General features: G+C 48.0%; 1 protein-coding gene and 1 long non-coding RNA gene across 3 annotated transcripts in view; one reads left to right on the forward strand and one right to left on the reverse strand.

The window, feature by feature from the left end:
* LOC139050412 (uncharacterized) overlaps positions 1-16106 on the reverse strand; it is a 234170-nt gene extending 218064 nt beyond the window's left edge. The window contains exon 1 of the long non-coding RNA XR_011508864.1: positions 15876-16106. This is a non-coding gene — a long non-coding RNA (uncharacterized lncRNA). The remainder of the gene's footprint in view (positions 1-15875) is intronic.
* Positions 1-25999, forward strand: part of LOC135900058 (neuropilin and tolloid-like protein 2) — a 465151-nt gene that overhangs the window by 414858 nt on the left and 24294 nt on the right. For both annotated transcript variants that reach the window (XM_065429491.2, XM_065429492.1), the window contains 4 exons: positions 2302-2724; positions 15270-15293; positions 21568-21704; positions 23955-24195. In XM_065429491.2, the coding sequence (XP_065285563.1) occupies positions 2302-2724; positions 15270-15293; positions 21568-21704; positions 23955-24195 (825 nt within the window). The remainder of the gene's footprint in view (positions 1-2301; positions 2725-15269; positions 15294-21567; positions 21705-23954; positions 24196-25999) is intronic.

The following is a 25999-nucleotide window of genomic DNA, read 5'->3' on the forward strand; positions in this document are numbered from 1 at the left end:
ATGCTGAGATTTTGACATTTCTCATTCTCAGCCAAAGCGTACCAGAATTTCAAATGTGGCGTGCGTAGTTTGCATATCACTACAGCTACAGAGAGATTTAAAAGGCCGCGAGCAGCGAAACAGACCAAACGAAGCAGGAGTTGTATTCTCCAATCGATCACCTCCACCCGGCTCCTATCGAGGAGTCCTACTATACAGTGCAATTAGAGAGGGTTAGCAAGTGCTAGTAAACGTTGCCCCTCGCTGAACAGATAACTAAAAAACTTCAAAAGGAGACAAAACACCTGCCACTTGAAAGTCCACCGTCCCTGCAGGTAGATCAAGCCATCCGTGCTAGAACTAGGAGCCACTGTTTATGCATTTGAAATAATCTAGATAGCCTTGTGATTATCGATGAGCTGTGGGCAGACTAACAAGTAATGTTTGACATTACAATGAATATTACAAAACGAACATATTTGTGGCATCCTAATCGTACGATACCTTGCGTCACCATGCCAGCGTTTGCGCTGGCAGCGTGCTCGTATGGTGCCGTAGGGAGGCTTCTGGAGAACTGGGCCCTCATTCACAGTTTTCTTGCGAGCATATATATTGCCACGTTGAGAGGCACTGTTCAGTCTGTCTGACCTCTCTGTGTATGGTCTCGCGAAGTAGTGTAGTAACCAGTGCGGGAACTTTGTCGTGACAGCTGTTTGCCATTGTTGGGATAGCATAGCTAATACTACTGCCGCAATGCGGGCTTGTTGGTGTGGCATCTTGGAAAAACTGGTGAAGTGCGAGCAAGACGAGGACACAAGAGATAAAGCACACAGACGCGCGGATAACTTCCAACAACAATCTTTATTTCCAGGACCCAGAAAAAACCAGCAAAACCTCAAAACTGCCGCTCGACTAGTCGCACGGCACTTTTCGCCTGCTTTTTGCGAGCTTCTTTGTGACTTAGCAAAAAACTTTTGTGTAGCACGTATAGAGCAACAGAAAGATGTATGCGTAAGTTTTCATGATGGCCTACAATTTTCTCATTGACAATTTTGCTCGGATCATATTTGGAAAGTTATTTAGTTATTAATAACTAATTATGTAATTAGCCGAAATGCAAAACATATTTCGACTTGCTCCAAGCGATGACAAACAACATTACCATGGTTCTGTCTAGCTACGTGGCACTCCCATACTTTAAAGTTTTGGCACAAGTCACGTGGGACACCCTGTAGATTCAGGTAATCTTGTCTGAATACAATTTCATACACAACGCGAACAAGGAGCCCGGCTGCATACACCCCCTCATAAATGACGCGACGCACGATCCCCTTAGCATAATGGAATACCGCAGATACAAGGCGCACAAAACTGCACAGACTAAACCCTTCATTGCAACTCAAACCTCCGGCCGGACTGCACCGACGCCAAGCTTCTCTTCTGTGTCGGTTGTGGCTTAGAGTTGCCTTCTCGAATGCTTACTCAGCACTAATTGGAATGGATGATAGTCCTGCATGTGATGTTTGCGGATGCGAGGAGAACATTGACCACTTATTGTGACATTGTCCTCAATTTCAAGCATAAAGACAACATTTGTCCAACACGTTGAGGAAATTGAGGACTACCGTTGAGGACTACCTTCTCTGAGTGAACAGAGTACTAAAGCAACGTCGTCACCGATCATCAACTCAGAAGGCAGGGAAGGCACTTTTGTGCTTCTCAGAACGTCTGGCTTGCGCGAGCGGCTTTAACTCAAATATTGTCCGTCCACGTCTCTACACCTTTTCTCTCCCTTCTCTCCCTTCTCTCTCTTCCGCTTCTCCCTTGCCTCAGCGTAGGGTAAGCCGACCAGACTCTTGACTGGTTAACGTCCCTGGCTTCCTCATATCCCCCTCTCTCTCTCTCCCCCCTCTCTCTCTCTCTCTTATAAATGACGAGTTTCGGCGTTAGCAATACGGTGTGTCGCTGCGTTGCTTCAATGCCAATCGCATTTGCGTCGGCGTTCATTGTTGGATGGGGTCTGCCGGAATTTTTCGAAAATACGGGCCATAAAGAGCTTGTGACTTTGTGTTTTTGTTCCGAATCTTCTGCGCTGTTACTTCTTACCGCAGGTATTTTTACGACTTACAAGTGTACACAGTGGTCATAAGTAACAGTATTCGCGCGAAGAGCATTAGGCAAGGCACGACTAGCACGAGCGCGCCTCCTTGCGGGGACTCGAAGCTGAGGGAAGGCAGGCATGTTACACTTTGATTAGTCTCCTCATCGGTCGGTAGCGTGAACCGTTGTCTTATACCATGGTGGTTGTCTGGTCTCGTGCAGGCAAGGAGATCAAGAGCTTCAAGTGGGGCGAGCTGGACGAGGCGGAGCGCGCGCGCATCTGCCACAACTTCACCGAGGGCGACAAGGTGCGCCAGGAGCTGTACTCGCCGCTGTACAACGGCACCAACCACTATCCGAACAACACCGAGTGCACGCGCGTCATTCGCGCCCCCTACAACCACATGGTGCGCCTGGACTTCCGCGACCGCTTCCACCTGGAAGAGTCGCCCACGTGCGAGTTCGACTACCTGGAGATCCGAAACGGCGCGTACGCCTACTCGCCGCTCGAGGCGCGGCTCTGCGGCGAAACCTTCCCCAAGCCCGTGCAGTCCGAGGGGCGCCACCTGTGGCTCAAGTTCTCCTCGGACGCCAGCATCGAGTACACGGGCTTCAAGGCAGTATACACCTTCAAGCCGGCGCCCAGTGAGTAGAGGGCTTGGCGCGGCGCCCGGTGTTCTGTTTTTTCTCGCGAGACTCGCTCCTAGACGAGGGAAGTGGGAGCAGGTCGTCAACTACTCTAAATTTCAAGTAGACAGGCGGAAAAAAGTAAGTCCTCAGTTGTGTTCCCTGTTCCCTGGCAGTCAGCCTAGATGGCAGTCCTGAATCATAAGAAACCATTGCCTTCTTTGACCGTGTCTTCGAGCAGCATGCCTATACAGGTTGGCCAGTGCACTGGCCTCCCAACGAATAGCTATGTGAGACATCGCAAACCTTTGACTGTTAAAGAAAACATTTTGCTAGACGCACGCACGCACGCACGTGCATGAACGACCACCGACACTGTTACATAAGAGGACACGTCTTCTCTGGAGCCAATATCCGACAATAAATCGACTTAAGACCGGCACGAGCGGAGCCGCAAGCCAAATGCGACAGCACGGACGCGCAATTTTCATCCGTCGCGCCAATACGTTTGCTAAAGCACGCTTCTCCGTAATTTCAATTCCAACTGTGCTACCAGTCTCCTGCTGACCCATAATTGCGACACACTCACTAGCGGCCGCTTGAAGACCTCTCTTGGATCCACCACTGTGCCCGCTTGAGAAATGCTTGCGCCGACTGCGTAAAAGCGCTGCACTCATTTGTGCCTTTGTGGTCTCACAGCGCTGTGTGATTGCGCACGCCGTTCATCGTCTGCACCAATTCATGAGCTCACGTGGTTTGCAGAGGAACAATATTGGCAAATCAGACTCTGGTTATGCTGATTATATTCTTTTGTGTTACTTCAACGTAAATGAAATGTTTTTTCTCCTTTCTTTTCTTTCTTTTTTTTTCTATAACGCGAGGCGTAAACCCTTGTTTTGCTCGTTGTACAGTTACCACGAACACGGGCGCAAATTCAGTACAAGCGTATAAATATATCGCTCTAAAAATTTCTCGAATTTCTCATTGAGATTTGCTTACAAAAGTCATTACTAAGAGTTTTATTACTAACTGTGAATAATAAAACGGGCAATTTACTTCACACGCGGATCAAAGAAGGGGAAATTACTGTCTGAATAGACGGATGCATGTGTTGCCAAGAATACACATAACCATCTCTTGTGGCGAGGTTTACTTCAGACGTACATGGTGCGCTATAGTAGAGCGCTTACTTTTATATCTTTTTTTTGCTATTTTAGGAATTTTTTCTCTTTGATATCGAATCTGATATCAAATATTTTCTTCAGGAACGAAAGGTTATGATACTTATAAGTGCAAACTGAGTGAATTTCACTAAAGAATGTTTTAACTAAACTGATGTAATGCATCTGTTTGGCAGGCAAGGAAGAAAACGTCTTTGGTCAACTAAAACTGCAACATATTATGGGAGGCAAACGCTGCTCCCCTTGCTACCTCCATAACCGGTGCCTTTCTGTCTCCGTTTTTTTTTTTTTTTTTTTTGTAGAGGTGGATTAACACAACGCACATTTGGGGCGGCCTTGTAGCGTTTTTATGTTCGCCCGATAGGCGTAACAACCGTTTCTTTTTTTCGTTCAGCTCACAGAAGAATGTTTGAAATCTTCAAAAATGAAATTATTGAATTAAATACCACTGTAACAAATGCTATATTTATACGAAATTCTGGATGCCCGAAAACCCCTAATTAAAAAGACGTTCTATTCGTGAGTGTGCGATATTCAGCGCTTTCGACGCTACGTAATGTTTCGAAACAATCTGACAGTATAGTAAAACTAGAATCGAGTTACACCTGTGAGCTATTCGCTGGATCAAGTTGCTCGCGAAATAAAAGCTTTTCACCCCCCCCCCCCAAAAAAAAAGATAAGAAAGAAAGGATCGAGAGTAAAAAATCTTCAGGAAATTTAATTGTATGAAGTAGATTTCACATCGGTCATACAACGGAACAGTTTTTTTTTCCCCCCTGTACAACGTTTTCTTCTTCAAAGAAGTCTAGGTCATTTGCCTTCTTCCTTTATAGTATTCTGCTAGGTTTTAGGTGAGTGACAAACTTCTCTTTCAAGTTTCTCTAGAATTCGTTTGATTTATACGTAGCAGCAAGTAGTCAGTCTATCTTTCTGTCACCATGCAGCCGTCTCGTGACATTTGACATTTAGTCGAGCGCCGTCTGAGCTTGGTGCTGCGACTTCATCTACGGGTCTAAGAGTGCAATAGCATGCTCACTCTTGGTGTCCTTCATGGAGGAGAAAAAGAGAGAAGGCAGGGATGTTAACCAGAAATGCGTCTGGTTGGCATCTCTATACTAAAGTACAGGAAAGGGGGAATAGAAAGAGGAGATGGAGCTTAGAGGAAGGAAGGGGGGGGGGGGGGGGTCACGTACGCGGCGGGTTCATGCACGCGCGCGGAGGACCTCACCAACTCCTAGGCATACACGCAGGCCAGTCGCCCTCAAGAAAGACAAAAGTGACTTCGCGTCAAATATTGAAACCACAAAGCACTGTAAACGGCTTACAACTCTAGAACAACGTGGGCAAGCTAATTTGAACATAAAAGAAATACGCATGCGGATGCCTGCAAGGCAACTATACTATGGTATTGGAAATCTACCACGCTGTACTATAAACTATTGTACTACACTATACCATCATGCCAGAATACCAGGCACTACGCAGCCAATTCCACTGCATAAGCTAGAAGTTACGTGACCCACAAAGAAACAAAAAAAATGAAGGCGGATATCATATATGTATTAAAAAAAATATGGATCTAAAACATAAATTCTCGGGTTTTACTTGCCATAAGCACGATATGATTACGAGGCACGCCGTAGTGGTGGCCTCCGGATTAATTTTGACCACTTGTGGTTTTTTTTTACCGTGCACCTAATGCACGGTATGAAGACCGACAGCACCGTACCACGAGCGTTTTTGCCTTTCGCCCCCATCGAAATGCGGCCGCCGCCACGGCCGAGATTTCATTCCGCGCCTGGGCTTAGCAACGCAACATCATAGCCACTACGCCGCCACTGCGGGTAGACTAGGGAACTAACGGTTGCTTAACTTTAAACTAAGTCATACGAGATTGAGGTCATGTTCAACCGCTGCGAAGCAGGTTTAAGACGTCTCACGCTTCGACTTTTTCAGTGAGGCAAATTGTATAGCGCACGCATAAGCACTTTTTCACGAAAGCATCCTTTTGGAGTCAACTACACAACTGGTTTTTCTTATAAGTTCTTTGGAAATTACCTGGCTCGTCCAAACATGTGAAAGCACCTAGTGAGCGCTATATGATTTGTTTAGGTCATTTTACTTTTTACTTACTTATCAGCATTTATTGGTAGTGCACAGGAGCTCGCAAGAGCCAGTAATTTCTTAATGAGTACCACAACCTCACAAGCCGGGATCTGACCACACTTAAAGCACGCATTGAATTTGGCAGTGGTGCTAAAATAGTAGAAATGTATACTGCATCCCAAAAGTATATTGCGTTTTTCATAAGCAGTCGAAATCAAAAACAAGTAAAACGCATCCCTTTGCATGTGCCAGGTTGTTACATAACAATTGGCACCTTCAAAACAATAACAAATCAAAATTCTGCCGTTCCTGCTGTGTGTGTGTGTTTTAACTTGTTTTTGTCATCTTTCATTCTTTGAGTACAATCTTGGTATGTCACTACGAGTCAAGTGTGCGTTAACGCGCTTGACTGGTAGCTGCATTTCCCCTGTTGCACATAACTCTTGCACTGCATTCTACAATCTTTCACAGTGACCTTTCAGTATAATGTCTCAGTGCAGGCGCCAGTGCTCTTACAAAAGAAAAATTGAACGTAATCTTTAGGATAACGAAGAGCTGAACTAAAACTTGAAACCCGGACCTTGAGGCTCGGGTTCCTTTGTGAGATGCTTCGAAAAAGTTACGCACAGATAATGGATAATATTCCTTTGAGAGAATGGCCTCACCGTTTGTGTTAAGGGCAATAATAAAATGAAGCCTTGAATCGGTTTTCGTTATTTTAAAGAACCATTGTTCAATAAAGTCTTCGGGTATTGAAAGTCATTGGCAGCTAATGGAGCCTGAATTTTCGATGTTGAAAGACAAAATGAAAATAAAAATAGCGCCCAGTGCACCGAGTGCTTGCAGATGACATAATGATCTAATACTGTAATCACTGCATGTCCCTTCTTTTTGACATAAGATCATATATATATATATATATATATATATATATATATATATATATATATATATATATATATATATATATATATATATATATGTGTGTGTGTGTGTGTGTGTGTGTGTGTGTGTGTGTGTGTGTGTGTGTGTGTATTGTGACCCAGCTTTGTCATTGTTAAAACAATCTATTTTCCGCAATACCACTAAAATAATTGAACTTGGCGGCAGATTTACCGCAAGGAGACCTTGAGACACTTTCCTAAAAATTACAGACTTCTTTATTTCTTCTTGTTGGCCTTTGTTATCCTATTATTACTGCTAGCGTTCTGCACGGTACAGGGCAACAACTGCTATATTACCTCTGAGCCTGTGCATCACGTGACAGGACGTCATCTTGGTAGGCGGACGCTCTTGTTTCAAATTTTCGTCGAAAAAGAAAGACAGACCGGACCGAGGGTCTGCCGTCCAGCTATGCATGTATAAGCTTTCTGAGCCTCAAGCATATGATCACAAATCGAAGCCCGCGCACCTTCAAGTAGGTGTATCACAAGGCCGGTACCCATTGCACGTGTGTGCGTGTGTGTACGTTTGTGTGTTTGTATCAACATATATATATATATATATATATCGCCCTCTCTCTCTGTCGCTACGAAATCCACTGATAATAAACACATGAGATAAGAAGTCATAGGCACACGGACCTCTCTACCTTCGTGTTTAGGAATAACTTATCACCGAAACACCGAGTACACGCGTACTATCTTTGTTGTAGAGACAACCTAGCATCTACATTCCAAAGTGATAGCGCAATTTTGAAATGCGTGAGTAAGAGCTTCCGATATGTACACTTTGCTAAAGTATATACAGTGCCCTGCAGATGAATCGCTGCAGTCGAGATTCCACTGATTTTTCCGTGCTTCCGCTTCCTCAGCCCAACATTCCACTTGTAAGTAGAACTCCCTCCTGGAGATGAAAACAATGACATCAACATCGAGGTAACCGAAATCAAAGCAGTCGACGCTAGCTGGCAGCCTCCGAGTCAATACGCGGGAACAGCAAAAAACGCCGGCATGGTATATTCCGCGCCAACATTCGCACGGCCGGCGACTCTCATTTCGCGAGTGTGTCTGACAGCCGTTAAGTTTATAAGAGCGATCGTCTTACACAGGAGGCGAATTGATGCGGCGTCAATCGACGTGCACGCCACCCATTGTCAGCGCCGCCGCGCTGGTCGCTCGTCAAGCGCCGAATATATTGTGGGGAACGCCGAGGCGTGGCTCCCTCCGTGCATGATGAATGGACCGCACTCGGCGCGACCCTCACCGCCGATTTATTACCGGCTCCGTCGCGGATTTCGAGACCTATAGCTCGGCTCGGCAGTTATGAACTCAGCAGTGAGAAAACGTGGACCTAAACTCTACGCGCGCACTGCCAAGACGTCGACGCGAACGTAGCAAATTGTATCGGGTCAAGCAGGGAAACCTACAGACACGGTGCGCGAGGCAAACAAGGCGTGACTCAAGTATATATCAACGTTGGCTAACGGACAGGTCGTAAACGAGGCTGGCTGACGGTGTCGACCGAGAAGGAGCAGACGTGGGCGGCCGGCTAAACGCAGTTGGAGAGGCCGCAGCAGCTGGAGCGGGAGGAAAAGAAAGGTGATGGGGTGGCTGGCCAGAACAAAGCGTTGACACACGAGTGGAAAAGCGAACAGTCGTCTTGTGAAACGGCGAAAAGTAGGATAACGAATTTGAGGACGCGCCGCGTGGGCTCAGCTCGCGTCCGCTCGAACGAGTTTCGGACCACCGCTATTTTGTGTTCGCGCCGGTTACGTTATTCGTCAGTGTTTATTATTTCTAGCGTTGGCTAAGCCACTCCGCGCGCGCAGTTGTCACTTGTCTTCCGTGGAAGGCGCAGGTGAGAGCTATAATAAGTTAACACGTTGTATAAGTCACGTCGCTATATAAGTTAGCACACAGGCTGAAAACACAATAACTCGCCTCGTGTCGCGTTCGTGTGCGGTGGCCAAAGAACCGAAGCTCTTTAACGACTCTGTCGCCGCCTTCGAGAATTTATTCGCTGCTCGTTGTTAGACATACTCAGTTTCACATACCGTGTCGCCACTCCCGCTACATCCTCGCGAGAACTTCCACGAGCAAGCTCAACCACGGATTACGAACAGGCCGCGCATGATGAGAAACGAAACTGCCTCGTCAACACTCGATTAGACATCCTGGATGATACTTGGGCCACGACAAATGCGCACGAGGCAACGACAACAGATATGTATTATGAGTATGTTTAGCGCTTACTGGCACCAGCGTTCTGATCGCAATCTAGATTCGGTTTTTTTTTTCGTTTTTTTTTTCTTTTCTCCCCCTCACGCTGACCTTTCATACGTTTCGCCACAGTTATATTGCTCAAGAAATAAAAAAGTGGCGCGTATATTAAATAAAAAACTAGAAATTACTGAAGGGCCACAGACCTGGCACGCTACTCTAGATGAATAGCGAAATTTGAGGTGACAAAAACATACCGAGCACACGCAGATCAGCCGAATGCAAATCCGCGCACATAGCGCTACATAATTGCAGTCTCCTGAAGTAGGTTTTGACATGGCAAAACCAGAAGCGCCTTCACGGTGCGTATCGAGCAATGAAGCTCTTATTCAAGAAATGCAGTTAGTCTTTCGTGGGCAGCAAAGCCCACGAAAACTGTTCCTATGCTCGCACGTGCAGAACAACTTCAGTTTTGCGCGTTTACTGACATGGTTATACAGTATAAGACGGCGTTTGCGCCAGGTACTGGTGCAGGTTATTCATTAATGCCTGGAAAAGTATACATGTAATACAGACGACCACAATCAAATAAGTAGGAGTAGTACACCAAGGCACGGCGTGTATAGTACATTGCAAAGGTGAAAAACAAAACACACGAAAAAAATATTCACAGACGAGAAAAAAAATTACAGGATCTCTTACGATCTCTCTTAAGAGGTGAACGACGAAAGCCTACTCTTCCTCCTCTTATCATTCGCCCCTTTCTCTTTGCCTCTTCTCTTTCTCTTCTTTTAGTCATTACTGCTCACTGCTAAGCATTTTTATTCATATGTAATCAATTGTGGTCATTACTAGCCGTTGTTAGACATGTTGGTCATATCCTAGTCATCAGTGGTCATTACAAGTCATTTCAGTCATCATTAGTCATTACTGATCATTACTAATCATCTTAGCCATTTTTAATCAACTGTAATCGATACAATTCGTCTTAGACATATTGGTCATTTCGTAGTCATTACTAGTCATTACAAGTCATTTCAGTCATTATTAATCATTTCTGCTAACTAGTAAGCATTTTAGTCAGTTATAATCAATCGCAGTCATTACAAGCCGTCGTTAGACATGATGGTCATTTCGTAATCATTAGTAGTCATTACAAGTCATTAGTAGTCCTTTTAGTGATTACTACTCATTACTAGACATTTCTAGTCATTTCTAATCAATTGTGGACATTACAAGCCGTCGTTAGACATATTGGTCCCTTCGGAGTCATTAGTAGTCATTACAAGTCATTAGAGTAGTCATTATTAGCCATTACTAGTCATTATTAACCTCTACCAATCTCTATTATAACGTTATCATTCACTAACTGTCACTATCAATCATTTTTCATTATTTAATCTGCCTTTAATCTGTCTTCGTATGGCGTGATGACGCTTCGGCGGACACTCAGGCGGTCAGGTCTGCTTACACAAACTGCACCAGGATCCTATAAAGGCTTTCGCCTTAAAAAAGACATGCAATGTCACTGCTTTCAAAAAGAAAAAGGAAACGCAACATGCAATATCTTTCTGTTGGACGAAGCGTAATGTGGTATAACTGCGGGCAAATGAAGAAAAAAAGGGACGCGGTCGCTGAACGGATTTGGCTCAATCAAAGAAATTTTGCTGAGTGTTACTCGCATGGCCATAAATAAAAACTGAAGAAATACGCGACCTGATTAGGAAGCGGAGGGCTTTGTTTTGGTTCCTGTCTCCCAAGTACTGGAATTTAACGCTTTCCGCGAAATTATTTCTTAGCGCTTGGCCAAACTCTGCGGCGCTATATAAACAGTAGCGAAGCGCGAGGTGCTTGAGAAGGTGATGGCACCACAAATACGAAGCATTTCAGTGTGATTTTTATTTCGACCTATGGTCGGCAATAAGCTGCAGTGAGAAATTGTGTTACGTTCAACAAAGCCGCAGCCTGTCGTCAAAATAAACGGAGCCGAAGACGTGGGCCCCAAGCCATGAGGTGCGCGGTCTGACGCATTCAACCGTGCTCGAGATCGATCGCGAGCACTGTCCAAGAAGAGGGCGCGTCAGGATCGATGTCCGGAACGAGTGAGAAAGACCAAGCGGGCGTTAGATCATACCAATCGAGGTGACGGTCCGAGTGTATACATCCGAGCTCGGATTGGATGCCCCGAAGATTGCACGCGCAGACATCGTGTACATACACTGGCATCTCTCGCTGCTACTTTATTGTTTTTTATGAGCGCAGAAGGGGCCAGGCCATGTCTCCGCTAAAACGGGCGCACTCGGAAACCAGAAGTGAACGGAAAAAGCGTGGCCTGATCAAAAAGTCATTTGTTCGCGGCTGGCTTGCGCCACTCGAAACGCGCATCTCGAAATGCCTCCGTGCAAAATATAGAGACAACTGTCGCAGCTCTATGCTACGCACGGTGAGAATGCGCAGCAGGTGGTAGAGAAATTTATTAAAGCGATAGCTTTCCTTGGCTCCTTCGCCAACTTTAACGTCGTATGTCAGTTTCTGGCCGTTCACGTGACATTAAGGAGGCCCTGCAACACTTTCTATCCACGTCGTTCAAAGCATTTCACATGAAGTAACATAACTTTCGGTAATATTTTGCAGCAGAAAGTATTGCAATCCCTTCAGTAGAAGCGGATATGGCGGCATTCAAATAAAGCCTTTCATCCCCTCCGTCGTGCTTCCGCTCCTCCTTCGACGGCTTGCACTGCCCAGGCGACGGCAGCCGCGACGTTCCAACCACTGAGCGGCGCACAGCGTAAATTTGGTTTTATAAATTTATGTAGGTGCCGCTACTTCAAGTTTTGGGCCTACGACATGCTAAACTAAACTCAGAGGCTGCCAACAAGCCTTTGCCGCAGGTGCTCGTCTTGTGGTAACCGGTGCAGTGCATTTTTACCACAATCACCGCCTTTGCAGCCAAAAAACGCACGCCGATATCGCTGTTTCAACTTTATTTTCAGCAAAATGGTAGTGAAGCGCATCTGCCGCAAATTGCACAGCTGTGAAAACCACAAACGCCACGTTCGCGCTGCACGTCTGCTTGCGTTCGATTGAGCCTGTGTGTGCACAAATTTTACACACAAAGCGAACGACGCACTTTAACGCGCAGACGCGCACTGCGGTAGCGGTCAGTGAAACTTGAGCAACGCCACGATCTTGCGCTACGGAGGCTGCGGTACAACTCGAGAAGACGAGGGCCGCCGAATATCGGATGCACAAAACTGTATTTTTGTGTAGACACTATTAACGCAGTGGCATTTCGTAATTTTTAATACTTGAAGTATCATGGAACGTTGTTACCCTTGCATGCACTATTGTCGCCGTTGATAAAGTTAATATTTCTCGTGACATTTTCGGTCATCTAGCCAACGGTCGTATGAGGGCGCCATGGCGTCACCATGTGAATAGTTTAGATTGCAGTGGTTTGACGGAGCCGTATACGAAAGCATGATCGACCTTTACAGTGAGAGTTTCCGTTCCCCGCTGCAAGGATTTGAGTAATTGATATCGAATCTCCTTCCCACAGCACAGAAACCCGATGCTCTAATGATTAGGCCATGGACCCATGCCTATAAAAGGGGGGGGGGCGGTTGGGGAGGGGGTGGAGGGGGGTAATGCATTACAACCGCCGTGGTTGCTTAGTGGATATGTCGTTGCGCTGTTAAGCACGAGGTCGCGGGTTCCCCGTCAGCTGCGGCGGTCGCATTTCCATGCGGTGCGAAATGCAAAAGCGCTCGTGTGCCATGTATTGTTTGCACGTTGAAGGATCCCAGGTGGTCAAAATTAACCCCCTACCCGCCGTGGTTGCTCAGTGGCTATGGTGTTGGGCTGCTGAGCACGAGGTCGCGGGATCGAATCCCGGCCACGGCGGCCGCATTTCGATGGGGGCGAAATGCGAAAACACCCGTGTACTTAGATTTAGGTGCACGTTAAAGAACCCCAGGTGGTCGAAATTTCCGGAGCCCTCCACTACGGCGTGTCTCATAATCAGATAGTGGTTTTGGCACGTAAAACCCCATATATTATTATTAAAATTAACCCCGAGTCCTCCACTACGTCGTCCCTCATGATGAGAGCGTGAATGTGGCACGTAAAATCCCAGATTTTATTTTATTTTAGAGAATGCATTACAGCAGTACGTGCGATATCTTCGAGGACATAGTAAGTTGACACGGCTGCGCTGTCAACATCGTTGCGCTGATTAATTGACCAAGCAGGGAGCTGATTATCCTCGTGCGCGTATTGTACTGCGCGCTATTTACTCGCGAACGCGGGGGAAATCTCTCCGCTGGAAGAAGTGAAACCCTGTACGGTGCGTGGGGACATCAGCTTCATAACGGCGGACTATAGGAGCAAAGCTGCAGTGGCGCGCACGTGCCAGCCACTGAATATTGTCGACCCTGCGCAAATAGATAGGCTATCCTCTCCCCACTCTTCTGAGCAAAGCACAAAACTGCACCACGCCGCCATCGCCTGAAAAAAGTTTCTGGCTATGCCACTGGCGGACGCGCATCGCGGAATGACCGTCTCACATCGCCGCCTTTCAAAATCACGTGCTCCCTGAACCGGATATGTGCAGCTAAATTTCGTCTGACGTATACCTCTGATTGTTTTCGTTTTCTTTCACAGCCACTATGCAGATACCACACTCTCCCAACATGTTACCGAAGCTTCCACTCATAAGATCATTTCCCTAAAAGCACAATCGCAAAACCACCTGCGTAAGGGGCATGTTGAGCCGCGAGAAATGGGCTGTACCGAGAATGACTTAGTGAGGGATACGTTCCCATAACGCGATTACACGGATCCCCGTACCGAGAACTTAATACACTCATCTTGTACGAGGTCTGCCCCGAAAGCTTATGTAGTACGTTACAAAAAAAAATATTTCACAAACTTTCAGATGCATCAATGTGGTGATCTTCAAAATACTCCCCATTATACACAATGCACTGTTTCGAACTCTTGTTCCATTGCCAGAAGCCCCATTGGAAGTCCTCTAGTGGGGGGGGGGGGGGGGGAATTTTGTAAGAGCCCACCAATGGACTGTCCATTTCGGTTGCCGCTGATTGGCTAGGGCCGCTCCTCTCCTCCTCTGTCGTACAGCTGCGTCCAATCAGCAGCAGCCGAAATGGACAGTCCACTAGGTGGCATCTTTCAGAATACCCTCCCTGCTAAGCGCTTTAGCAGCGATGTCGTTTCTGTTTGAACTGTCGTCACATCCCTGAGATAAACAACTTAATTGAAGCAAACATTGTGCTTGGTTACTGCGGGTGGAGCCCCTCTTCCACGGCCCCACTGGCTATTGCGGATCGCCGGGCCTGGTCGAATGTCACGAAGATGGAGCGGCGTTCTGATCTTGCAGCGTCCTGATGGCCCTGCTCGTCAATCTCCATTTCGACCAAGAATAAAAAGTGGGTTGCGCATAACGAGCACGCACAAAATTCTGCCTTGTCATACAGCAGTCCTTCTCGTATTAGAGGTCAACCGAGTCCTTTCAAGGGGAGAAGCGACAGAGCACCGCCGCTACGCACTCTCCTTCTCCTACTTTTTTGCTGACTCACTGCGTGAACTTTTTCAACAGACTTCGTATACCTATACCTAATTTTCGTAAGTTTTATATTATCCCATAGTAAACATAAATGCTATCTTTCGGAAATTCAAATGTACGATGTTAGAACAATATGGCCGAGCTACGATTTTGCACATGTTGGATATGTTGGCGATACGGTGCCCTGTCATTATTAATGTAGTAGTGTCGCTTGAATAACTAAACGTAATATTACGTAACACTGTACATCATTCACGCTAGCATGCCATCTTCGTTGCAATGCACACGATGATGATGATGATGATGATGATGATGATGATGATGATGATGATGATGATGATGATGATGATGATCCTCTGTCATGGCTCCGACCGACTAAGGAGGATAGGCCAAGAATCGGGCGGCAGTAGGTATCTAAAGAAAATGCTTAATTGAAAATGAGAAACGCAAAGTAAAAGATGAAAATCTACGAAGATTTTGGAATAACTAAACTTGTACAATTTTGACCGATAATTCTTTCTTCTCTTTCAGAGACCCATGAGCCACCACCCGAAGGTAAAGAACGTTCTTTTTCCTTCACTCTTACTCAAAGTTGTTGTTGTCCTGTTGAAAGCTAATATCGAAATCGGATTCGTAATCGCTACTTTAGTCATCTTTAGATATGTCATATACGTAGCTTCGCACTTCTCTTGCCTGCCTATCTCGCAAATGCATCCCTGTTCTCTTCAAAGCTGTGACTTAAGAGTATTTAGGGATTTCACAGAGTGAAGTACACGTAGTACGCGCTCTTAGGTGTCTGTAGCCGCCACACATATTTACAAAAAGTTTGCACCCTTTGGGGCTTATCTTGTCCCACAACAACAGACAGTTTCAGTACTGCGCCAGATTCAGTACGCAGCTCGTATCACGTCAGGGCGAGCGTCGCTAGACGCCGGGCGCGTCAGAGCGCGTTGGCCGCCTCCGCCAGTGCATCGAACCATCCGCCGAGCTATAGACGCTGTGTTTCTCGCCAACGTGACTTAACGCGCGAGCGCGTTCACGCTACGCCGGACTATATTTAGGCCTTTAAAAGACGCTACATTTAATGCGGATGCAACGCACGAATAATATTGAGAAAAATAAAAACTTAGTACTCACTTTCTGTGGCTGGCAAAGTCATTTGCGACGAACTTCGTCAACAGGAGATCGAGCCTTTCGCGCAAACTGCCCACACTGAACACTTCCTCAAAAACAAAGTTCATACTTTTTGCTATGGATTCCCACCGTGCAGGATCCTGGAATGGGTTCTGGGCGTTCACTTCACGCAGCAAAGCCAAATTGCGGGCCATTGAAAAGTACAGCCTTCCGCTGGTCGTCTTTGACGCCACCATTTTGAGAAACTCTTTCGTCTCGCGCTCTCCAGAACAAACGAGAACCACGAGAGCAACACGCCAGGCTCCCCACGTACGCGCGCAAGAACCGGATGCGTGCGTACGCGGCGGCCGCGTACGCATCACGTACCGTTCGTGTTGCGTTCTGCAGATGCGCACTTGCAGTACCAAAACTGTCTAATAATCGTGGTCTGCCTTGCTTGCGTTTCCTTTCTTGAAAAATCTGAGTTCGCTACTTTCCTGTCGAAAATGCAAAGTCATGATGATAACGCGCATGCCTTTCGTGACCTTGAAGTACCGGTCTCGCAGCGCAAGAAAGGAAATGCCGGCAAGACAGATGACGATTATCGTTGTGGGACAAGTCCCAAAGGATGCAACCTTTTTTTAGAGTGCATTCCAAGAAAGGTATGCACCCTCTAGGGGCTTATCTTGTTCCGTCATCGATCTTGCGTGCCTTCGCTGCACGCCTGCAGTACACTCTTAAAAAAAGCTTGCACCCTTTGGAGCTTATCTTGTCCGACAACATTAATCGTCATCTATCTTGCCCGCATTTCATTTCTTGAACGCTGTTCGCCCGGTACTTCTAGGTCACGAATGACATGCGCGTTATCGGCGTGACAGAGCATTCTCAATAGGAAAGTAGCGAGCGCAGAGTTTTTCAGAAAGGAAACGCAAGCCAGACATATGACGATTATTATTTGCAGACAAGAAACGGCCCCAATATACTGTATGAAACGCCAAGCCGGTCTTCACACTGTGTTTCCAATCGCTATTTGCCGTCTGTGCACTATACTGGTTTAGTTAGAAGTACTATCAGCGTCAAATGAAAGTTGAACAGCGGAGCGCGTGGCCCAAGCATAAGGGAAGATATAGTGCGCGCCGTCCAGTCATCACCATTGACAGGCGCGCACATCCGGTTTGACCGCACTGCGGATCGATCCCCCTCTAGTGAGATAATTTCTGTTCTGGTCTTTACATTTGAAAGGGAGAAAATGAAAAATACAAATGAAGCTAAAATATTGCAGTTTACGGTGAGTCTCGTCGCACAGATGGCCGAAACCACAAGGGCTGTAGGCGCGAACAGCGGTGTGCGTGATGCAGTTTGCACCGTCATCGCAAGGTAGATTCGCCCGCACCAGGCCCAGACCGCGCCAGGCCCGCGCCGTCTGGGCGGGCGAATCTACCTTGCGATGACGGTGCAAACTGCATCACGCACACCGCTGTTCGCGCCTACAGCCCTTGTGGTTTCGGCCATCTGTGCGACGAGACTCACCGTAAACTGCAATATTTTAGCTTCATTTGTATTTTTCATTTTCTCCCTTTCAAATGTAAAGACCAGAACAGAAATTATCTCACTAGAGGGGGATCGATCCGCAGTGCGGTCAAACCGGATGTGCGCGCCTGTCAATGGTGATGACTGGACGGCGCGCACTATATCTTCCCTTATGCTTGGGCCACGCGCTCCGCTGTTCAACTTTCATTTGACGCTGATAGTACATTTGAAGTTTCTCATATGTACAGCCTGAAGAGTCTGTACAGGAGTACTTTTATCTAGATCAATTACTCACAGGGGACCCTGACCATGAGAACGAAATTTACAGAAGAATAAAAATGGGTTGGAACGCATACGGCAGGCATTACCAAAACATGGGCTGAAACTTGGAGGTTAACAAAGAAGCTCGAGAACAAGTTAAGGACCGCGCAAAGAGCGATGGAACAAAAAATCTTAGGCGTAACGTTAAGAGACAGGAAAAGATCGGTGTGGATGAGAGATCAAACAGGTATATCCGATATTATATTTGACATTAAGAGAAAAAAATGGAGCTGGGTAGGCAATGTAATGCATAGTGTAGATAAACAGTGGACCACTAGAGTTACAGAATGGGTGCCAATGGAAGGGAAGCCCAGTCGAGGACGGCAGAAAACTAAGTGGGCTGATGAAATTATAAAATTTTCAGGCGAAAGTTTGAATCAGCTAGCGCAAGACAGAGGTAACTGAATATCGCAGGCAGAGGCCTTCGTCCTGCAGTAGACATAAAGAAGAAGGAGAAGAAGAAGAAGGAAAAGAAGAAGAAGAAGAAGAAGAAGAAGATGATGATGATAATACTAATGATGATGATGATGATGATGATGATGATGATGATGATGATGATGGTGGTGGTGGTGGTGGTGGTGATGATGATGATGATGATGATGTGGGCGCAGGAGGTCATGAACCACTCGTCACAGTACTTTAGCTTTCTAGGTTACCATACAGCCGAGCCCATTTGTCATTGAATATCTGAGTCCTAATCATTCTATCTATCCAACAATTGACCTATATTTTTGAAAATTCCAAGTATAAGATCCTTAAATGGCTGTATGGAACTTAGTACGCCAGCGCGTTCGACACCTAGAACGACGCTCAGCGCCGTGCCCTCAGCAGCTCCACCGCGACCACTGCACACGTGCGGATACATGCCTCAGATGAGCTCATCAGTCTGTCTATGCCGGAAATTACAGCCCGCTTACTGCTGCTGAAGGCAAGCGAAATGCCGCACACACTCGATAAGTATTCCTGACCGCTATATAAGAGCAAAAGTCCTTTACACACCTGCGCCGTTTTGTTTCGCTGTCGATGCTCTTTTTTGTTGAGCGTTGGCCAGCATCAGCCACAGGGGCACTTTGGCACGCGTCGCAAATGGCGCACAGAAATTTTCTGGAGCCTGATGGCGCATCGACGTGGCTTATCGGGCTGCGGGGAGCAGTGTAGGGAGATATGGGGTGGGTGCCCTTCGAAGTGCAGAAGGCCCAGAGCAAACTATGCTTAGAAAGGCGACCGAGAAATATAAACAAGAACAGACGTACGGCTAGGTTATTTTGGTACCTGTATAGAAAAAAAAATCTTTACTAACAACGGAAAATCATAACCAAGAAACCAGCCTGCCAGTATTACGGTAACGTGGCAGATACGAATCCACCTACGATACTATATCGAACATGCAAACAAGGAAATCAGAAATATTTTGTAACTCAAAGAGCATTGCCCTACTGTTCAAAACAAGATCAGTGCGTCTGAGAACGCGCTGTCATAGGCGAACATTTTCAGATGAAGACGATTAGTGCGTAACGTGTGGAAATAGCGTCGAAACCGTTGAGCATGTTGTCTTTGAATTTCGCAGTATCCATCCAGCTACACATGTGAATGTAGTTAACCTGCCCGAGGCCTTTGCTTTTAAGGACAGTGGTGGATAAATAAATTAATCTGCGGGGGACACTATATTAAGAGACTATAGTAAGGAGATGGCTGGAACATTGAATACGCTAAGGAAAGGCAAATTAATATGCAATAGCTGCGAACTGTCTAAAGGGTGGGCTTTTTTTGTGTGTGTGTACAGATTTCTTATGAAAAGGCCATCGAAGTGAACGTGGCACTTTTGCAGAAAAGTTCCCAGACGAGGCAGGCCACACACTGGTGACGTTACGCGAACTTCAAATGACTAATTACGCAGAATTTCTTAATTAACTTTCTTTCTTGGAAATTGGGGGTAGTTCTTTGATGACAAATTTTTAGGCAGTCACATTTCAATGCCCCTTCATATATAGACACATCTTGAAACCGGCACTTCATTCGAGATAACGAAGAAGCTAGGTAACCCCTCGTGTGTGGTTCCTCGTGCGAAACAATCAGTCCAGCAGGTACTGCTCTCGGAACCAATAGTTACGAGTATTTACGGGGTTAGATCGTGACTCGGCACGATGTTCATTCTTATTAGCAAATATAGCTCCACTTGAGGCTTCGACATACGAAAACGATCAGCTGAGAAACTTGCCGCACATAGGAGTTGCTGTTTAAAGAGACGCGGCGTCGCGCGCAAAATGTCGTATGGCCGCGAGCACGCAGACGGCCACGCTGCCTTTTGCGCGCTTCAGGCAAGACGACGCGGTAGCTGCAGCGCAGGAGAAACCGAAAAGCCCGTGCGCGGGAACGCGCATGGCGTAATTGGAGCAGAAAAGAAAGAGAGAGAAGGAAAAAGACGAGACGAAGGTGGAAAGAGGGGAGGCATGAACAAATATCGAGGAGGCGCCGAGTAGTTATTTGCATCATCAGTAGGGAGGGGGCCGGGAGGGCTCGCTTGTGGCGAGTCCCAGAGCGGCGGCTCGGCGAACATTGGCCATTTATTAATGGGCCCCGAGAGCTGCTCGGTTGACCTCGTCAATCGGATTCGAGCGCGCGCCGCCTGCAGCCGGAACCCCAGGTGGTCTCGGCGTGTTCACCCCAGCACTCTCGCCGGCAGCGCGCCATCACGCGCTGAATGGAAGCGCGCGAGCATGCCACATGGCGGGTAACACGGGCGCCGCGCCAACAAGAGCAACCGCGGCGGCGGTGGGTATAATCAATCGATCCCGCGCATACACGGCGGCCGCACGGCGTTCTCCCTCCGATTGAGATGAGTCTTCATAGACGGCCTGTTTGGTTGTGGCTGCGTTGTTTATGCGTCCCTGGGGCGTTCCTGGCGTGTGTCGATGGCGTGCCGCTAAGTTTGGTGCCTAAGGTCCCGGATGGCCGCAGGTGCCCCAGACATCAACAGGCTATGTGCGGACGACGCTCGCTTGGAGGATATTACGTGACTGCCCCCAGGTCTCAAACGGAGGCCACCGATCGGACGCCCCCCCCCCCCCCCCCTGCGCGGGCCAGGGAACCTCCCCTCCCTCCCAGCACTCCACGTCACGTTTGCTTCCTCGAAGATTCCATTCCCTCGGCGCCGGAAGCCCGTGAGGCTCACAACAAAGTGCGTTGCTGGTATATCTGTACAACGACGGGAGAACGGCGAACGGGAGAACGGCGAACGAGAGAACATAAAATAGAAGAGAGCAGAACATTTGCTGTGAATAAACATGACAGAAAAGTGCATCTCTTACTCTTCCACCAACCGGGCAGCGCAAGTGCCAGTCTATTGTATACATAATAGGCCACACCTATTTCTTAGTGAAACATAAATTTTACAACATATATGATTACATGGAAAACGTGATGTAATCAACGCTTCAGCTTCAGCCCTACTCCAAATATAGGGATGAACAATGCACGTCGCCTTACAGGTGATTAATGCCGAGAGGCAGGGTAAATGGTTCTGATAATTATGGACCGTTTTTCCAAGCACTACGGGATGAGAGTTGAGAAAAAAGGAGTCTAAACAATTTCGGGAGCCACGCGTTCATGCTTACACCCACTCTATTTACAGTATGCTCATTCTGGCTTCTCTCCAAAGCCTCGTACGTTAGTAGAGTTAAAAATACTTACATATGCGCCTATAATTTACATGCGTATTTCTATTGTAAAGTGAAATAAAAACCGACGCATTCCTTTTGCTTTGTGGTCTTGACTCGTCGTTTCCTTAAAAGCGACTCTGCTGAATTACTCGAGCAACAACTGTGAGCCTCGCCTGCGCCGTACACTCGCCCTGCCCCCTTTTCAGAGTGCCTGTTCAACGTCGAAGGCAGCCACGGTGTCATTGGCTCGGAAGACATCAAGCCATCCCAGCTGGAACACTCCCGCCAAAACAAGCTCCCCCTGGAGTGCACATGGAGCATTCGGGTGAAGCCATCCTGGAAGGTGCGCAGGCGTGTTATACTGTTGTGCTACTTTCTTGAGCGTGCCAGGAGTTCTGGGTGAAAAATTGAGAAATACTGCTAACGTAGCGGTAAAAGTGCGTCCTGATACTATAGTAGTAAGCAGTATGCAGCCGAGGACCTCTCATAGCAGCGAATCACGAGTTTTCACGAAACATCAGGAACCAGTAGCCGCTATGCTTGAAAGTATGTCCACGTAGTCCACCTGTTGCTTTGGAAGAACATCAGGAATATATTTCTGTGGTATACTACCTGCCCAAGCCCGTCCGTCACCCAGAAATACAAGGTGGTTGGGCTTCAACTCTGGTACCCTACGAACGCGCACAAATGGGTGATGCCACAAGAAACGGGTGAGGCACTGACCGAGCAGTGAAATACATGCATACCCAGAACTTTGGTATTGCGAATGGTGAATTTCAGTTTTTGTATATCAGGCATGTGTTCGTGAAAGAACAACAGTTAGTCGCTGTTTTATGATATGCATATCTTACATTTGACTTTACATAAAACTGTGCTGTTCTTTTGAGGGCTGATTTATAAATCTGCTGAACAACGTGTTCCCTGCTGCCAGGCTGCCTTGAAGTCTTCCTTTGTTCACGATTTTGTGCTAGCTACTGTTTGAAACAGTGGGCGGGGGGATGGAGGTGCGCAGAATGTCACCGTCCCTCTCTCTCTGACTCCTCATTCTTTTTTACCCTTTTTTTTTCTTTGAACAGGCAAGCCTATAGTCTTCGTTCGCAAAGCGTACAAGCTCTTTCTGAAAACTTTACTTAAGTTATGCTAGACAGTTTCTACCAAAAAGAATATTAAAAAGGCAATCATTGCCATGCATGTTTGCACATCGGCTAAGTTGCAAGTGCGAAGAGCTGGAAAGATTTAATGCAGAGCTATGAGCGTCGTCATATATTATCACGCAGAAATAAAAAGACTGATGAAGGTGAAAGATCTCTGCTTGCGCGTTTAACTAAAGAAAAGTACGGCAGTAACTATGCTCGAAGATTATCTAAGTAAATGCGAAGCATTCTCCCCTGCAAGTGGCGCAAAGCCCCAACGAACTCATGCCCTCCCGAGGAAACACTAGCTCGAGGACCGTCACATGCACCGACCGCGATACCCTGACGACGTACGATTGGCACTAGAGGCTACGCGCCACACCAAAGTTATCTTCGCCAGACTGATTTTGAAAGCACGCGTCTGCGTCCCGCAGGTGGCGGTCCTACGATTGGCGCCGCTTGGTCTCGGCGGTGTGTTCAGCGGCCGTTCGCTTGGCATACCGCTGCTCTTAGGCCACGCGTCGCTGCTCTTGTTTCTCGCGCTCCACGGACGCGCGTACTTCGTCAGCCCGCCGATTCCGTACGCATAGCATACCTCTGTAGCCTCTGCAGAGCCTTTGCACTCTTACGCTCCTCTTCCGCTTGATACTGCCGAGTACCCATCGGTGTATCTGCAAGTAGAGGCCTACGCGCAACATAGCGCAACCGAGCCCCGCCTATTTGGGGCGCGCACAACCGTACCGGCGAGTGCAGCAAGGAAAGGAGACGCCAAGCCAATAGCGGCATGCGAGCGAGTGCATGGGGGGTGCGCGCTCATTGCCGACCAACTCTGTGATCCTGGGCGGCCCCGAGTCTGACCCTGAGTCCGACTAGTCAAATGAATGCTTCGCATTTAAAAAAAAAGAAACGAGAACATATGTGTGCGCACTGTATGATTCCCTGCTCGCGCATGCAACCAGTGTAGACAGAAAGAACCAAACAAAATTTTGTGCCAGTACTACTATTGTTCAAATTTGCGCTTCTTTGTCTATTTTAGTTGTCACCATGCCGATGTGCTAGTAAATTGCGGTGCCCATGGCGAGTGTATGACGGCCAGAGCTGGAGAAAGTCAATATTGTACCCGGCACGCAATACAGAACGTCATGGAGAGCGTGCATGTTTTATAGTGTCCGCAGTGACACATAATCGGTGAGAATTCACGAGGTACAGTTCATCATAAAGGTGTCACAACCCATCTCGAAGCCTCGCCCTCAGCTAGCTTCTATGTTACTCCTTGAGGCCGTAACGTAAAAGATAAACATATTTTCGAACCGATGTGGTGGAGAATTCCTCTTCCCCCACTTCCCGCGGTTTCTTTTCTCCACATCACACTCCCGAAAGGCGCCGCGTTTCAGCGCTGTTGAGGCACTATGCACATTCCATTTGCAGCGCGTGTGTCACGCGGCCCTCTTGCTTCGCAGATGTACCTGACATTCCTCGAGTACAAGCTAGCGGACCCAAACAATTGCCGCTCCAACTTCGTGGACATCCTCGCAGAGGAGCCTCAGCACGAGTCATTGAGCCACTTCTGTGGCACAATGGCGGAGCCCACCCAGTCCAAGTCGAACCACGTCAAGGTGCGCTACTACGCCGAGCACGGCGCCCTCAAGGGCGGGAACTTCTCCATCCTCTTCACTGCCTTCAGAGAGATCTCCAGCGGAGGTGAGCACGGGTTCTTGCGCGCGTGCCCATGCGCGGTACGTGACTCAGAAACGGCGAAACGCGGAGCACCATTAGGTGAACACGCGCAATACATAAACAACGCTGCTCCCGATGAGGCAGCGGAGGAGTTCCTTTCATTTGCATGTGCGCCCGGCGGGTGCTTTCGCGCCGTAGCAGGCGCTGAGCAGCCGCCGGCGCTCGGGGCCGGCAACAGGGACGAGCGCGAGAAGCAAGCGGTCCAAGGCCGGCTGTTCGCTGCAGAGGGTCATTCCCGGCACTGGCAGCGCTCGCGAATAAATTGAACCGACGCAGAAACGCGCAGCGGCGACCGGGCTGCGAGTGTGCGCGCCACGCAAACCGCGCGCACGAGCAGCAAACTAGCGAAAGAGGGGAGGCATTTTGGCCGCCCACGACGAGGCTCGGCCATTTAATGGCCGGCTACTCTGGAGCATCGCTCGTCGGTCTGGCGCGCGCAGGCTTCGCGCTTCTTGCTTGCTCTGCCGAGTTTCGGTTTTCCCTCCTCGCTCGGGGAGGGGGTTTGTTTCTGCGCCTTATTTAATTCGCGCTGCGGGCGCCTGGTTGCGCTGTCTCGTCCCGTCACGCGTTATTAAACGCGCTGGCTTGTAAATTTGCCTACGGCGCCGCTCGTTTTTATCAACCGAGGGCCGCATTCTCTGTAGTGGGCGTAATTGGGACGCCTCAAACGAGCGCAGGCACGCCGTCGGTGCCGCTTCTCCGCCGAAGAGCGGCAGGAGCGGCGCGGTTCAATCAGGGGCCCGGCTCGGTAATCGCTCACCGAAGCCAGTGGTCGATGCGGCACTCGGATAGACGGCGGTGCGTGCCAGGACGTGCCAAGAAGAGCAACGACGCACCAGCCAGTTTCCCTTCTTTTTGCCACATTTTGGTGGCGTGATTTATATGTATAGATATAGGGCAAGACAACGACAAGAAAACACGGGTACAGCCTTAAAACGCCACCTCGTGGTAACATGCGGCGAAATAAAATAAAGTGTACATGCTGATTAACGCACGCTTGAACAGAGATTGAACAGAGATAAGGCTGGTTTTCAAGAAATGTTGCAACCCAGTGGCAGCGTTGTGTTTTCACATTTGCAGAACAGACGGAAAACAGTTCAGACGTCTGGTAGAAAACGTGTTTCCCCTGCGCGTTCGCTGTTCGATGTGTACACAGCGTTCCTTACATCCCTCAATTGCATGTGCAGCAAACACACGCCTCTTCTTTCTTCTTGCTAATCGATACTTCTCGCTGTAGAACAGCAGCCCACTCCCACTCCCGCTATAAAAATTAAGTTCGTTTTGTGAGTCCCGAGAAGGCCACGGGAGGTCGTAACGCCCGGCGTCGCACTCCGACCTAATTTGGGTGGGTCACACGGGACTGCTTAGTGTCCGCGGAAATCTTATAAAGTCGGAGTTGCGTGTCCAGTCGATTTAAACTCTGAGACGGGGCCGGGTCAGGTCAACAAGTGCGTCGCCGATGGCGACCGAGTGAGCGCTGGACAGCAACTTCGCTGTTGCTTCGTTGGCGCGGCGGACAGCGTACAGCCTTTTTAAATGAGGAAACAGACCGACCGCGTTCTGTTTACTTAAGTGGAGAATATTAGGAAAAAGCGCGGCTGAACGGGGAACGGAGCGCAATTCTTTGACCTCCGTCGCTCCTTTGCCCACAGCTAAGTGCACGCAGACTCCTTCGCCGAGTCTGCAGTGATTTAGTAAACGAGAGGACCGCTGCAGTGAGTGGTTAGTCTGCCAGAATCTGATCTGTGTTACAAGCGTGGTGACGCTT

Source organism: Dermacentor albipictus, chromosome 1, assembly GCF_038994185.2.
Source record: "Dermacentor albipictus isolate Rhodes 1998 colony chromosome 1, USDA_Dalb.pri_finalv2, whole genome shotgun sequence".
Classification (NCBI taxonomy): Eukaryota; Metazoa; Arthropoda; class Arachnida; order Ixodida; family Ixodidae; genus Dermacentor; species Dermacentor albipictus.